Source organism: Anas platyrhynchos, chromosome 3 (assembly GCF_047663525.1).
Source record: "Anas platyrhynchos isolate ZD024472 breed Pekin duck chromosome 3, IASCAAS_PekinDuck_T2T, whole genome shotgun sequence".
Lineage (NCBI taxonomy): Eukaryota > Metazoa > Chordata > Aves > Anseriformes > Anatidae > Anas > Anas platyrhynchos.
In genome coordinates this window covers 55,318,449-55,333,723 of record NC_092589.1, presented here as the reverse complement: position 1 = coordinate 55,333,723, position 15,275 = coordinate 55,318,449, and the positions used below count along the sequence as shown (strand labels likewise).

General features: G+C 38.0%; 1 protein-coding gene across 2 annotated transcripts in view; it reads right to left on the bottom strand.

The window, feature by feature from the left end:
- Positions 1-289: 289 nt before the first annotated feature.
- Positions 290-15,275, bottom strand: part of OPRM1 (opioid receptor mu 1) — a 21,487-nt gene continuing 6,501 nt past the window's right edge. For both annotated transcript variants that reach the window (XM_027454380.3, XM_072035924.1), the window contains exons 2-4: positions 8,647-8,999; positions 7,220-7,740; positions 290-1,898 (exon numbers count right to left, since the gene is read on the bottom strand). In XM_027454380.3, the coding sequence (XP_027310181.2) occupies positions 1,860-1,898; positions 7,220-7,740; positions 8,647-8,999 (913 nt within the window). In that variant the 3' untranslated portion in view covers positions 290-1,859. The remainder of the gene's footprint in view (positions 1,899-7,219; positions 7,741-8,646; positions 9,000-15,275) is intronic.

Sequence of the window (15,275 nt, the reverse complement as noted above, 5' to 3'; positions counted from 1 at the left end):
AATCTCTCTCTCTTGTACTTAAAAAACTTAGATGAAAACTCTCTTTCTTAAGATTATGACAGTTCTGGTTTAAACTTTAATAATGGCTATGAAGAGATCTTGCTAGACTAATATAAAATTAAATATTAAATCCCTCTGACAGCACAGTTTGTTTTTCAACAGAAAAAATAATGATAAAAAAGGCACTTCTGCTATGTCTGGTTTCATATTCTGCTGGTATAAATGGCTACATATTGAGCTGTAACACACTGATGAAACTCCAGTAGCATTACTTCAATTTACAACTTGAAAGGATTTGGCCTTCAATCTTTATTACACAGTCCATGGCAGAAACAAAATATTTTACACTAAAAGCGTATTCTGTTACACAGATTTGAACAATGAAAACAAGAAATACACTTTTGCTGCAGAAATAAAAAAAAAAAAAAGAAAAAGAAAACAAGACAAAACAGCAACTCCATTCCATACAGTTGTATTTTAGAATATGCTTAAATTCATCAAAGTGTTCCCCCCCATTACCCCCAGTTAGCTATTGATTTATTTACAAAGCAAGTAACAAACAATGGCTAGAAAATACCATTGCACCACAATTATCTACATAGATATTTCTATTTTTCATACTAGAAAACAGCTAAGATGGCATTTACTTTGGTACAATGTTTCTTTCATAAATCTTAATGTGTTTTAGTAGCTAATACAAAATGGAGATGCGGACTGTACTACCTTAGTTAGAAAAGCAAACATATGGGTTTGGTTAAGAAAAAAATAGATTTTTATCAAAATGTAACTTTATTTTTATTTATTTACTTTTATTATTATTTATTTATGTATTTTTTAAAGCAGCTCTAATGTGTTTACTCTTCCAAGCACTTCACACAGGGACTGTTGCTGACTTCCAAATTTGAGATGTTGCTGACAGGGCAGTTGAAGTTTGAGAAACTAGATGAAAGAGAATTTATCAGCTGCCTGTGCCAGCCCTGACAAGCTTATAGCTGTGCATCTATTTGTACTGGAACTTATAGTAATAGAGTCAATGCTCTCTTGGGGATCATTCTACAATCAATAACAGCATGGAATACTTCCATTTATTTATTTATTTCAGAAGTACTGACACTTCATGGTTTTCATTGTAAAAGTCTAGTTCTTATGAGAAATAGAGGAGGAAGGTGAAACTTAGGGGTTGTTTTATTTTCTTTAAATGAGCACTGAAAGAAATATTTTCCCTCTGAAGCTGTGGAACATGCAATACGAGACGACCTCTTGACTTGCCAATGTGTTATTCTAGATGATCTTGTGAAACTTCACCACACAAATAACCTGCACAGAAAACACCTCTACAAAGAAATTTTAGATGTAAATTGAGTACCCAACAGTATTTCAACTCTGTTTCCCATTATTTCCTGTTATTAAAAACTCACCTTCACTTTTCAAATTATAGTAGTCTGTCCTTTTAATTTTTGTCTCCAATCTGTTTAACACCACTGTAACTTGTCAGAGCACGTCAGATAGCTACAGATACAGTAGTTTTGCTGTAGACTAACATATGTATTCCTGGTTAACATGACTGTTTTGAACACTGGAAGTTGGAAAGCCCCTGTATCTCTTGGCTCTGCTTACCATTAAGTTTCATGCTTCTGTTATGTGCAATGCAGAAGTGCTGCAGAAGCAGCTTTTGACAGACTGGAAAAGCAGGCACTTTCCTCTGTAGTTTTTTTTTTTTTTTTTAACTTATATTTACTTATTATTTATTTATTTATTTAGAGGGAAAGTGTGTCCTACACCTTCCCATAGCATACTGCACAGAAACACTGTGGCACTGGTTTGTAATTACTTTGAGAGCTATGCAGCAGGAGACCCTGTCACGGCAGTGGGGTGGTTTCAGCTTCTTGGAGTTCCAACTGAAAGGAAAGAAATTGCAAACACAATGAGCAGTTACTTGATTTCTGCCCTCCCACCAGTTTGCATGTGTGTGCGTGTTTTGTTCTTTTTAAAGAATAATTCACTTATAATTTGCAGCTACTGACCTGCCCTGTAAAGCTGAACTGGTAGCCCAGGCAGCAAGGCAAGAATATGCCTTTGTCATATAGCAACAAAGGCAGAGTAAATGATTAGAGCAAAGTTTTGTGTCTGAGCTTTAATGACAGAAAAACATTAGATAAGCAGTGCTGTTGTATTTGAATTAGTCTATTTCATAGCAAGCAAGTTGTTTTCTTTCTAGAGGGAAACTCCCAATGAATTTCACTTGTATTGGATTTCACTCCCTCCCTGTATTATTTCTGCAGCAACCACAGGTAAGTTGGTATTTTACATGCCTATTAGTATCTTTTCTGTGTTCACACTAGTAAATTGACTAACTTCTGGATTTGAATTTAAAGATCCAGTTTGCATTTTGTGTGAGATGGGGTTACATCAGCAAACAAACCCAAGCATCCCCCTGTTCCATGCATCTATGGTATCCACACCAAGTCCTATTCACATACAGGCATGATAGCACTACAGAAATGGTCAGGCAAATCTGCCTAAGACACATCATGTCCTGAAAGTCTGCAACCCATTTTACCATTCAGCAACCAGAACATGTTGAAAATGGGGGAGACAGTGTCATTGAACTGTTTATGGTATGGAAAGCTGAGTCACAGATGAACCTTGATGGACACAAATGAGGAGAACATGTTATACATGGGCAAGGATTTTGGGGTGGGGGGAAGGTGCATTTTCTAACTGGATTGCTTTCCAGGAGCCTTCTGCAGTCATATCTGTTAGGACTTCTGACTGGAGATAAATTTTTCCAAGGCCAAAACATAACTCAAATGCTCATTCAGTTCAACATGCTATATTTAGGGATTTTCTTTATTCTGTATTAGAAATGCTCCTCCTCCTCAACTTTTTGTCAGAAATTGACCTGATTCAAAATCTGAATATCCCTGTCTTTTGGAGAAGTCTAGATCCAGAAAATAATTTTGAAGTTCATACTCACTTCTGAATTAAATTAATAGAAATTTCATTTCAGATAGCATTTGAAAAATGTCTCAGTCATGTGGTTTAATTTTTAGGTAGTCCTGTGGTCTTGTGTGTGGAGCTAGAAGTTGGACTCAATGATCCTTGTGGGTCCCTTCATTCAAACTCATGGATATTCTATTGTTCTTTTGTCGATTGGATACAGTTTTTTGTTTGTTTGTTTGTTTTTGTTTGTTTGTTTTTTTTAACGGTGAACTTTCTTCTTCTAATTTCTTATGGAAAAAGCGAAATGTTTTTGTCTCCATTTTTTCTAATTCACAGTTCAAGGAACGCCACAAACACAAACAACCTTACAATGCATCTAACTAGTTTCAGTGCTCATAGCATTGTTTATAGTTGCTGCCTTTAATGAAATTGTTTAGCCAACACATTCTGTTTTCTTTGTTACCTAGAAGATTCACAAGGGTCCCATGTCAATGCAAATGTTCAAGACTTTTAAATCTAGCAGAGATTCTCCGTGCATCTGAAGTTAAAGCCATTTCAAAGTTTGTTAGGGTCTTTGTTATGAACCAGGTTAATATCAATGACATCAAAACAATTCAGACATTTGCAAAAGCTAATATTTGGTCCTTTTATTAGCATTCCCAACTAATATTGAGTCATGCAGAGAAAAATTTGAAGTAAGCAGTTCTGTTCTGCAAGATTTTTTCCAGTGTTCTGTCATTCCTATTTTCTTGTTTTAATCTTTCATGCAAATGCACTTGAAAGATTGCACATGCTTCTCTGAAAATTAAAGTGAGTCAAACCTCTAAGCTCACCCTGAAACAATGCGACCTGAACCTTCTGACACAGACATTAGCCGAGTAACCTGGGATACATCCCCCACAGATGTGAAGCATCTAATTCTTAAAATTCCAGATTCTGCAGGCCTGACTAGCCACTGTCTTTTCTCCCTCAGAAATCTGTTGCTCCACTGGACATGTACTATTTTTCATAAAAGCTCACACCATGTTTCACACAGTGTTTCATTTCTGGGGGAGGTCAGAACTTGTTTTGCACTTTTCCTAAATGTTGATAAAACAATAAACAAATTCTTAACCAAGAAGAGCTTTTCTGTAATGTCAAAGAGCCATAACGGAGGCCAAATGATAGTATCTTAACTCAGAATAATATGAACATTTGTATCTGTTGTTTTGCACTGATAGAAAACACAGTTGTTGTTCCCACAAGTGAGTGCTTATTTTAAGTGCTTCAAGAGTGTGAGGCCCCAAGCAGCTGAGTGCTTGCAGCTCTCATTAACTTTAGCAGGAGTAAGAATTCTCACTTGGGAAAAACAAAACAAAACAAAAAAAACAAAACAACTTGTAGAACATCTGTTTTTATGAAAATATCTTGAACTGTGCTGAGCACTATACACTGCACAATTAGGATTCATACCAAATGCTCTCCAAGGCCCTGTCTATACAAGAAAGAGCTTGTCAGTATACTTAGATCAATATTGATATACTGGCTAGACTTGCCTGTACAGAAAGCACTTACCTGTGAAAAGAATACCCTGTGAATAGAATTTACAAAGCTCCCCAAGTGTTTGAGCAAAGTGTTTTTTTTTGTTGTTGTTTTCTGAGAACAAAAGATGAATTCACCCTAGGGCATTCTCTGTCTAAAATAAATAAATAAAATGCTACATTTGTAAAAACTTCCCAGAAAACCTTTCCAGAACAGATTAGTCCTACAACCCTACTGTCGTGTAGATAGTAAGAGACACCAAAAATGTCTTTTACAGAAAAGTTTTTTGGAGAAGAAAATAAGTAAATGAAGTTTAATATTCTGGTTTGAACATGGCTTGGTGTGAATGTATTTCATAGCTTCTGAGGAGGGTGGAAAGGACTGCACCTACTAGCTGGTGTGCTGCTCTCTAGGGAGCACAGCAGTCAGAAGGTTCGGGTCAGCATCCATCAGGTACATCTGGCTGAAATAAACCAGTGGCAACAGCTGCTCAAGCAAGGACTGCTGCAGTGATGGTGAGGGAAGTGAAAATGGGCCCATTTAGGGGCATTTCAAATTCTCTCAAATACCAGACCATGCAAACAGACCTGTCCACACATCTATGAGGACAGGAGTTTCCAAGTGATGGCTTCTTCTCCCTAGCCTTGGGGGAAACATGCCAGCTAGCTGCTAGGAAGAGCTACAGAAGTAGTGAAAGCTGCGTAGTCACACAGTTTCTTACAGTTCTGAGCACATTTCTTTTGTTACATGCATATTGGCTTTTTGCTTCAATTTCCTCCCTTGCTTCCTCACTCTGACCTTATTCCTTATGTTCTCCTTTCTCCTCTGCATTCTTCCTGTCACCTATCTTTCTCTTCAGCATCTGTCCTGTCACTTCTCTTTACCTGTGCTTTAACTCTTCTTAACTCATTCTACCAATATCCCCTGAAGGAAACTAACACAAAATCTCTAACTATGTGATTAGCTTGATCCTTACTTACATTCTTACTTCCATAATAAAGCTCACTTCTATCCCTGCCTCAACTAGCTTTCTCTCTTGTTGGTGTAGGTTGAAAGATCTTTGTGGGAAGGATCATCTTCTGTCCTGTTTGCTCAGTGCACAGTGAAATAGACTTTATCTCAGTCAGACTCTAGGTGGTACCACAGTAATCTCTGCTAAGGATAGAAGTTTAGGAAGCCATGGCTCTCCTAAATTTAATGTAAAGAAGTATAAGTAAATGTAGAAAATGTGTTATTACACACTGCACTGTAAAAAGCTGAAAAAGCTAGACATGAACTAGATAAAGATACAACCCCGTTGTCAGACACATGCACAAAATTGACTCCATTGAGAGCTGCAAAAGCCTTAGTGAGAGCTGAATCCATCTACTAAACTTTTGCTACAAGTGGTGAATACTACACGTATATACATACATACATGTATGTGACCATGCCAAGTTTGGCAGTTCTGCTCCACCACTGAAGTGTGGGTAAGACTGAGCAGACACTAACTGATTTCTCAGCCTGCAGCTTGGCATGTGCAAATCATGTTCTGGTGAATAACACCACTAGCTGCAGATGCTCAATAGACCTTCCTCATCTCCCTTCTGCTTTCTCCTTCCTCTTTTTTCTGGTGCATTTACTTTGTATGGATAAGGTAATATTCTGATCTGGGCTTCCTGATTGCCCGTGTGACAGGTAAGCTATTTCTTTCACAAAAAGCCACTTCTCTGCATCTCGAGAAAGCAGCTAGCTTGTGGGTGAAGGGCCAGCAGTGAGAAGCTCATGAAGGAGCAAACTAAGGATATTGCTGATGTTCCAATGAAAGATGAGGTGGCAAAGAATAAATGCTTCTACCTCTATTTGTTCTTTTTAATGAGAGAAGATTCAAACCTTTTCTAACAATCGTTAGGCTTGTATATTAAGATTGCCTTTGTGTTTTGCTTATGTTCACAGAGGGATGTGCTTTGGAAACAGGAATAATCACAGATGCATGGATGTCAAATATGTAACAAAAATGATTTTTTTTTCCACCCAAAAAGCTAAGCAAAAATAGCTTGAATAAAAACAATCTTTCTCCTGGTATCTGCTGTACCATAAAATTCCTACTCTGTATACCTTAAACAGGTAAATGGCACAATACTCCTTAATATGTGTGTGTATACAAGTATATTTATGTATTTATATATCTATCTATCAAAACCTACACTAGCCAACACAGATATTGATCTGATACAAGAACTGCATGCAGATGACCTCTGTCTACTTTTTGCCTCTCTTCCAGGAGAAACAGGGCCTTGTAGGCTTTTCTTGTACATCAATCAGAAAGTGTACATGCAGTTTCTTCTCTTTACAGTTTACTGATGAAATGGTAGGAGAGAGACATATATATTGGCCCAACCCTGTCTCCCTCAACAGACAGAATAGAGAAATCTTTGATTATTCTCTAACCGATTCTAAATTGGACACCTGTTGTAAACCTTCTGTGAATGAAACACTCTGTTTTGGGTGTTGTGTATATACATGCACGCTGGACCCTATCATGCAAGGTATCTTTGAAAGCCCTCAGCTTTTGGGCATCAACTAGAGTATAGAACAACTTGCACCATGCAGGACGGGGGTCTCTGTGTGTGAATACACCAGCTTCAAATGTAGCCCTGAAGGTGTTTAGACTTTCAAATAGCTACAAATCAGTATAAACTGTAACTTCAGAATACATGTCATCTCCAAGTGGGTGGCCTGAATCCAGAGATGACATCTCCACTGCTAGTCATACCTGATGGTTAGTCCTGTCCACAGTGTTGGCAGTGGAAGCATGGTCACGAGTGTTTTGGCGGACTCGGGTGGAGTTTTGCTGCTCAATGGTTGAGGAGGTGGGGATGCAGAACTCTCTGAAACATCTTTTGAAATTCTCATCTAGAAATGCATACAGGACTGGATTAAGGCAACTATTTGTATACCCTAAAGCAATACAGAAGTGCCAGGAGACAGTTTGGAAAGTAGTTTCTGGGATGTTGACCAGGGCTTTAACGATGACATAAATGTGGATGGGAGTCCAGCAGACGATAAACACTGCCACCACTACAAGAACCATCCTTGTGATTCTCCGCAAGTTCCTGTCCTTCTCCTTGGAGCCAGATAACATGCGAACACTCTTCAGGCGTAAAATCATCAGCCCATAGCACACAGTAATAATCAGGACTGGCATGATGAAAGCAAAGATGAAAACACAGATTTTCAAGAGGTTCTCCCAGTACCAAGCAGGATGAGAGAACTTAAGTGTACAGTCAATAGAGCCTAGAGATAAAAAAAAAAAAAAGAGTAGAGAAGAACAAGCTGGTCAGTTTGGCATTTGCTTCCCTTCAAAACTTTTTTGTTATATATCACGAGCAAATACATGAATATTTACTATGTAAATAACAAAAACAAAGCAATCTGTGATCTGTCACTGGCACAAATACTGATAGGACACAGCACTGCAAAATATGTATGAAGCCTTAGAAAAACAAGAGCAAAAAGTAACGTTCTTTGTATTATATTGTTTGGAATTCTGCATATATTTAACAAGAAAAAGAGTTGAATTGTCATAAGTGTTCAAACTTTGGCTCATTTTCACTTTTAAAATAAAAAAGGTGAAAATATGATGATTTCAGCACTGTAGTTTGGGCATTTAAAGGCAAAGGGGAAAAGGATGACATGACATGGCAACTGTGCACTTTGGAGTGTTTTTGATTTATGTTGAGACGCTGTCACTTGAAGGACACCACTGAGCACCAGTGATCCAGAACGTGCTCTCAGTTCTGTACTACGTCCTGCTAGATGAGGTAGAAAATGAAGACCAGCAACTTCAGTGGGAATATCTGGGGTAAAGCACAGGCTCCTGTGCTTTAACAGTGTGCATATACCCCTATAGCTGAAGGTAGCACAAATGCTTTTTCAAACACTACAGGGGCTGTCTAGGGCAGCAAGACTCACATGGATCCCACTAGAATTGCTGGTCGTCAAAGACTGATCACATGAAGAGCTGTCTCTGGTCAAGAAGAGCCAGCTGCCAAATTTTTCAAGATGGCTATGTGCACTAACACCTGATTCATACAGCTTGCAGGTCAAAAGTTAGTTCACTGTCTCTACAATAAAAAGAAAGAATGCAGAAAGGAGTTTAAACACTGAAATATTCAATTTGGGAATGAAAACAAGACTTACCATGCCTGTATTTAGTAGTTGCCATGAACATAACTGGCAGTCCAATGGCAGAAGAAAGAATCCAGTTGCAGACGTTAACTATTTTTGCATTTCTGGGGGTACGAAAATCAAGGGCCTTAACTGGGTGGCAGACAGCTACATAGCGATCCACACTCATGGTGCAGAGCGTAAAGATACTGGTGAACATATTGTAGTAGTCTATGGATATAACAATTTTACAAAGGATTGTACCAAATGGCCATGTTCCCATCAAATAATTCACGCTCTGGAATGGCAGAGTACTTGTTGCTAATGCATCTGCCAATGCAAGATTGAAAATATAGATATTGGTGGCAGTCTTCATTTTCGTGTACCTAGAAAAAAAAATCAGCAAAGAATGTGAATGACCAAAACTATCAATGTCAAACAAAATTGAGGCCAGAACAACACCCCATAATCAGCCCATAAATCATGGTAAGTGACTTTCAGATTAGCATACCAGAGGATGGGTAGAGAAAAACTCAGAATAAATGGAACACCATCTCTTCACTGACACTACGATGGGCCTTATTCCACTTAAATATGACACAATTTTTGGTTTTGGTATCTTGTTTTCATTGTTGGTTTAAGCCTAAAAGTTCTTGGACTTTCCATTATTTCATGTAATGGGCTCTGTACGCTATTAATGAAAGATTCTGCTTGATGTACTCTGTAATCTTTGTTTTTCTAATCACCGTTTTCTTACAAAGAAAGGAATCCAAGCTTTTGCGGTGATAGAAAGCATTTACTTCCATAATTGCTTAAACAACAAAAGCCTACTGAAATTCACAATATTCCTTTCAGTGATTTCTATGGGATTTGAGTATTGCTCTGTACTGAATATTTAGAGATTTTATAAAGAGCTTATTTCTAAAAAGCACATTTTGTTAAAGGTGTATTTCTCCAAATAAGTAGATTATCAGTGTCCCCAGGATTGTATTTTTTATATGAACAAATAAATACTGAAAATTGATTAAAACAGATTTTTAACAGCATGGAAAATAATGGTCCTCAAAATGGAGCTCTTCAAAGCCTTGATCTTAGCTGTTATTATATCTGTTCTTAAGGTATCCTTAAGTCTACCTATTTGAAGAAACCGTACAAACAGTTCTATCAAATTGCTATACTTCAGAGGGACTGGATTTTACATGTAATTAAAGTCACAGGCTATCTATAGAGCTAACTTATAATGCCAAAAGTACTGTATTTATAAATGTGATCTTTTAGCAGATATTGTTTTCACACTTTCATTCAAGGCCATTAAAGAATCTTAAACCAAACAAATGTGTAAAGAAAAAATCTTAAAGGCAAGCCCCAGAAAATGTGAATGCTGGTATTTAAATTAGATTGGCAGTTTAGTATCTGAAACACTGACTACATTAAGTTTTGCATTACACTGAGTAAAGTTGCAAGTGAGGACAGAAGCTGGCTTTGAGCAACATTACTTTTATTTTCACAGCTCTGCAGTGAAATATGAATACAGTAACATGATGACTCAACATTTTGGTGAACATTTAGCTCAACAGTGCCATGGATAAATATTCAATTTAACTGTGCTCATTATAATACTGACACCCAACAATATGCTTCTTCTATCTCCTCATGGCAGGTTTTGTACCGTAAAACATCAATTTTTATACAGTGTTTTTTGTTGATATTAGGAGATGATAGATCAGATTCACAACTTTAAGTCTGTCTAACTCTGTAGGCAGCACTCAGTCTTGCTTTTATCTGTTCTAACCAGCAAAGATTTAAAATACACTTGAAGATTTGAGCTGCAGAGATCCACTCAACTGGGATTTGGTTGGAATAAGCAAATACACTAAGGAAAATCCTTTGAATCCTTCTGAAATAGCCACTAAGTTCCTAGCACTCCAGGATAAATAAAAACCTTCAACTGCCAGGCCATGGGTCAACTGTAGTTTGCAAACCAAACAAAAGGTTCATCAAACTAACCTAGATAGACTCTGCTTCCATTGTACAAAGTGTAATAGCACCTTGAGCAGGGGAAATGCACACCTTGCCATCCACATCCTTACATGCAAGAAGAAAGAGATGTGTTCATGCCTGCGCATCTCTCTCTTTCTGTAAGATGTGTGCCACAGCTCTGTTTGTGGTCCACTTCAACAGGGAAGTCTCCAGATGATCACCTCTAAATATTTTGAAGAAATGTTTTAAGTCTCAATGGCTCAAATAAAGAGCAAATTAACATGAATAATGTACATTCTCAAAGGGAGGAAGGAAGGAAGGAAGGAAGGAAGGAAGGAAGGAAGGAAGGAAGGAAGGAAGGAAGGAAGGAAGGAAGGAAGGAAGGAAGGAAGGAAGGAAGGAAGGAAGGAAGGAAGGAAGGAAAAGAAAAAGAAAGAAAGAAAGAAAGAAAGAAAGAAAGAAAGAAAGAAAGAAAGAAAGAAAGAAAGAAAGAAAGAAAGAAAGAAAAAAGAAAGAAAGAAAGAAAGAAAGAAAGAAAGAAAGAAAGAAAGAAAGAAAGAAAGAAAGAAAGAAAGAAAGAAAGAAAGAAAGAAAGAAAGAAAGAAAATAAAAGAAAGGAAGAGAATTTAGTTCATAGCATGCTTTTTCTAAGCCTAATAGACACAGCTGATAGAGTGGCACCTGAGTCTTGTCCAATGGACAAACCATTTCCATTCATGTGTGTTGTTGAAATACAGACTCCTCCAGACCCTTCAGCCCTTTTGTAACACATCAGTCTTACACCATCTTTGTACCACTGTCTGGTGCAAAGGCTAAACACAGACCATGTCTCTGGCTTCTTTGCATATCTTAGGAGATAGAATGGCTGATGGAAGATTGGTAACAACTACTTTCAGCAGCACAAAGTCTACGGACAAAGCTTTTGTCCATAGAATGCTAATTTGGAGACGAAGGCTGCTTCAATTGATCTGTGTTTAAGTAAAATGCAAAATATATGAAAAACTAGCTTAATTAGAAAAGATTCATTGCAGAAAGCAGCCATTTGTGAAACTTGCTTGGCTGCTCAAAGAAACAACAGACAGCAATTACGTCTTGCATTCAGACAACCTCACATAACTCTTGTTGATGCTGGAGATTAGGTTAGCGTTCAAATTCATGTTCTTCCTGCATAAATGACTTGTTAAACAAATGAAGAATCATTATGTGCATGCATTAGATTAGTTGAGGTCTCCTTGGGTGGGAAGATTAAAACATGTGAAGCATGCCTAGTTGAACCAATTTAAATGAACATTTATTTTCATGGCTGTTCTGGTACATCTTGTACATGCAACCCCCCCAAAAAAGGATTTTTTGTGTGTGTGTGTGTGCTTTCCTAAAACATGAGGTATATTCAATTTTTATTGAGACGTTGATGGTTTGACAAAGGTTTAGTCTGGGCTGGACAACCCTTTCTTCTCTTTAACAATCCAGTAAGCATGTTTGATGCTGAAATGATGTCTCACTGCTAGGCCATATCCTGAAAAGTACCTTTGGTCTCAAGTAATAGAATTAACTGATGGCTATCCTTTCTAATTGTCCTTTTCCTTTCTTTGCATTGCAGTGGGTCTCTTTCTACAATGTTAAAGACCTGCTCAGTATCTCAGTTACAACTGTGGTTTTGTAGGAGGCTGCTACTGATTAAAGCTTTGAAAGCTTTAAAAGTAACATATGTTCTGTAAGAGTCTAATCTACCTGTCTGGGACCGCATGGTTTCATCAGCTTAAAGACTTGGTATTTGATTCTTATATTCATAAATACTCCAGAATACTTATGCTGTAAAGCCATTAAACTCAAGCTCTACGTACAAGCAACATAAATTTATGTACAAATCTTACATGTTATTATGTAGTCAGGCCATCTGGATTGGAGGTGACATACTGTGGTTAACAATCAACTTGTCCTTTTGATTTATGTTTGTTCCCCATAGGAGATTACATACGTGGATGTAATTCAAAAATAACAATCCCTCAGGGAAAGGATGCAAAAAAAAACAAACAAAAAACAAACAAAACAAAACAACAAGAACAACAAAAAAAAACAAACACAGAAAACAAAACCAACTCCAGCAGGTACAACACTATAGCAGAAAATGTTCATGCTTAATCAAAGTGAAATTCTGCACATTTGCTTACTTCCTGCACTGACCCTGAGTTTGGGGGCAAAAACTGAACTGGGGAAGGGAACAAAATGTACTGCAATTAAGACAGACAACCGTTTGCTGCCATTCAAACCTTGCCAGTCACTTCTGTGAAGGAGATCAGAGTGCAAATGCTGAACTCTGTTGGTGAATATAGAGCACCATGAAGTTGCCTGAAGATAAAATTAATCTGGCTTCTCTCTCAGATTTTACATGATTACAAGACAGCAAAACCTAACTAAGCTTTGGGGTTGTGAAGTGTGTATTGGTGGTTTAATTAGAATTATTAAAAATTCAAACAAATACCAGGCATCGCTTCAGGTGCCAAGGCATGACATACTAAGCGAGTGTGATAGGCCTAAGAGTGAAAGACATAGTTATTTGATGTACTTGGTGGGGAATGCAGCAAGTCCTACAACCACAGGATGCCAGAAAAGCTGTCCTCTAACTTCCTCGCATACCAGCAAGTGGATGCACGTTTGCTAAAGGAGCTTCAAGGTATGTTCTCAACGTGGATCTGAATGTAGGAAACACAACTGCTTCAGCTGCTACCTCTTTTCTCCCTCATCTTTTGTTTTCCCACTGCTAAGTCCATTTTTCACTTTATTCTTCTCCATAGCACAAGTGAACTGAATCCAGAATTTCACCAAAGTTTACTTCCCAAGCTATCTTCCTATATTTGACTTCCCAGCTTGATCTTTCCCCATATCTAGCTGTATTAAGGCATGTGCAGACCCACCACTTGGTGGCTTTTGCTCACACAGCCCAGTTAGGAAAAGGAAACAGAGCACACCACTTTTCATGGAGGAGCATCTGCTCAGGTCCTCTTCTCCTGTACTCAGAACCAATTAGCAACTTCAATCAGGCCTCAGCTTTGGGGCAGGGAGAGCTAAATGAAAGCCTCTGAGGCAGACACGACTTTCTTCAGACACCATTGCTGGTCTTTTCAGGAATGTTGTTGTGCCAATAACAGAGAGTCCTGAGGGCATCTGACTCATCCTGTTTTCAATTAATTACAATAATGTGTTGAGCTTTGGGCTAAAATTCTCTTGCTGCTGTTCCTGCTTTTTTTTTTTTTTTTTTTTTTTTTTTTTTTTTTTTTTTTTTGTTACTGAGAGGGATCATATGGTGTTCTTTCTTCTCTTTGGTTTGAATTAGTAAGCTTAGTCTTTTCCCAGGGGAAAAAACTCCCCCCCCCCCCCCAATAATAAATCAACAACAAGAACAACAAAATAAGCTTCTATCTTTGGGAAAAACAGCTACTTTGCAGGGGAAGGCTGGTCCTTTCCCTTCCGGTCTGAATGAAAGGATTAACTAGCAGGAAGATTAATCCAGACAGAAAACACAAACTCCACAGTGACCAACAGGTAACTATTTTATTATCATATTTCTCTCATTATTTTCATGCCTTTTTAATTACATGTATATGCAAAATATCCTTGGAGCCAGCTAAGGACAGGTCCTTAGCTATATATATCCACATCAATTTGCCAGGCAAACATTCAAGATGTTGCAATGTCTTATAACTCCTATTACCCTAATTTATTTTTCTTTTCCCAGACACCACCTACAGCTATTTAATAATAAAAAGAAATGACAGTAACATGTATGCTCCAATTCCCATACGGTCAACTGCTAGTACACTGAACTCTTCCCCTCAGCCTAGTAAAAAAAAGGGAAACGTTATCCCCAAATTATTCCAGGACTTACTCTGTTAAGCCACCTTTAGCTCAGTTTCTGTGTGCTTGGAAGCACGTATGAGTTGTCAGTAATGGCTGTTGCTTTCACAGTTATTGTGTAACACATCTCTGAGAAATAAATCAATGGTGCTAAAAACAATAACTCCAATATATTGTCATTATCAGGCAGCGGGTGCTTATTGCTGAAGTTTTTTCCTTTGCCAGGAAGAAGTGCAAAGGAGAACTGTCAGCATCTTTAACTTAACTTTCTCCCCTGTGCATTCAGGGAAGTGTGATTGGGAGTGAAACCACTGACTATATCAATGATAACTGAGGTGAATTTTTTATAGGAGGGACAAGTTAACAGCTATTTTCCCTATTTTCAGAAGAGAAGAGATCTTCCAGGTGCTGGTTCCCTCCTCCTGGTTTCTGTTCTTATCTCCTCATGTGAGGACTGTACATGAGACATCCCCCACCTAGTTCACAAGCTGGCAGGGAAGCTTTTGAAGGTAGTTTTGCTGCTAGAAGGTATAAGATCCACAAAAGACTGACGAGGAACAGCAGTTGTTATCCTCCCTGGTAAAAGGCTATCATAGTGAATATACAGAGTCTTTTCTGTGCAAGAGACAAGGATTTTCTTGTGAATGTGTTAAGTGTGATCTTGAAAGGAGGAACAGAGGTGAGATAAAGAGACTGGAGAGACTGGAGAGATGGTAAAGCTGCAGGAAGATGTGCCTGTAAAGCGAGAATAATGGGGAAAGCTGGAGATGATGGAGAAAGGCATGACAGACAGATGGAGCAAGACTGTGCGTTTTGAGAAGACCAAA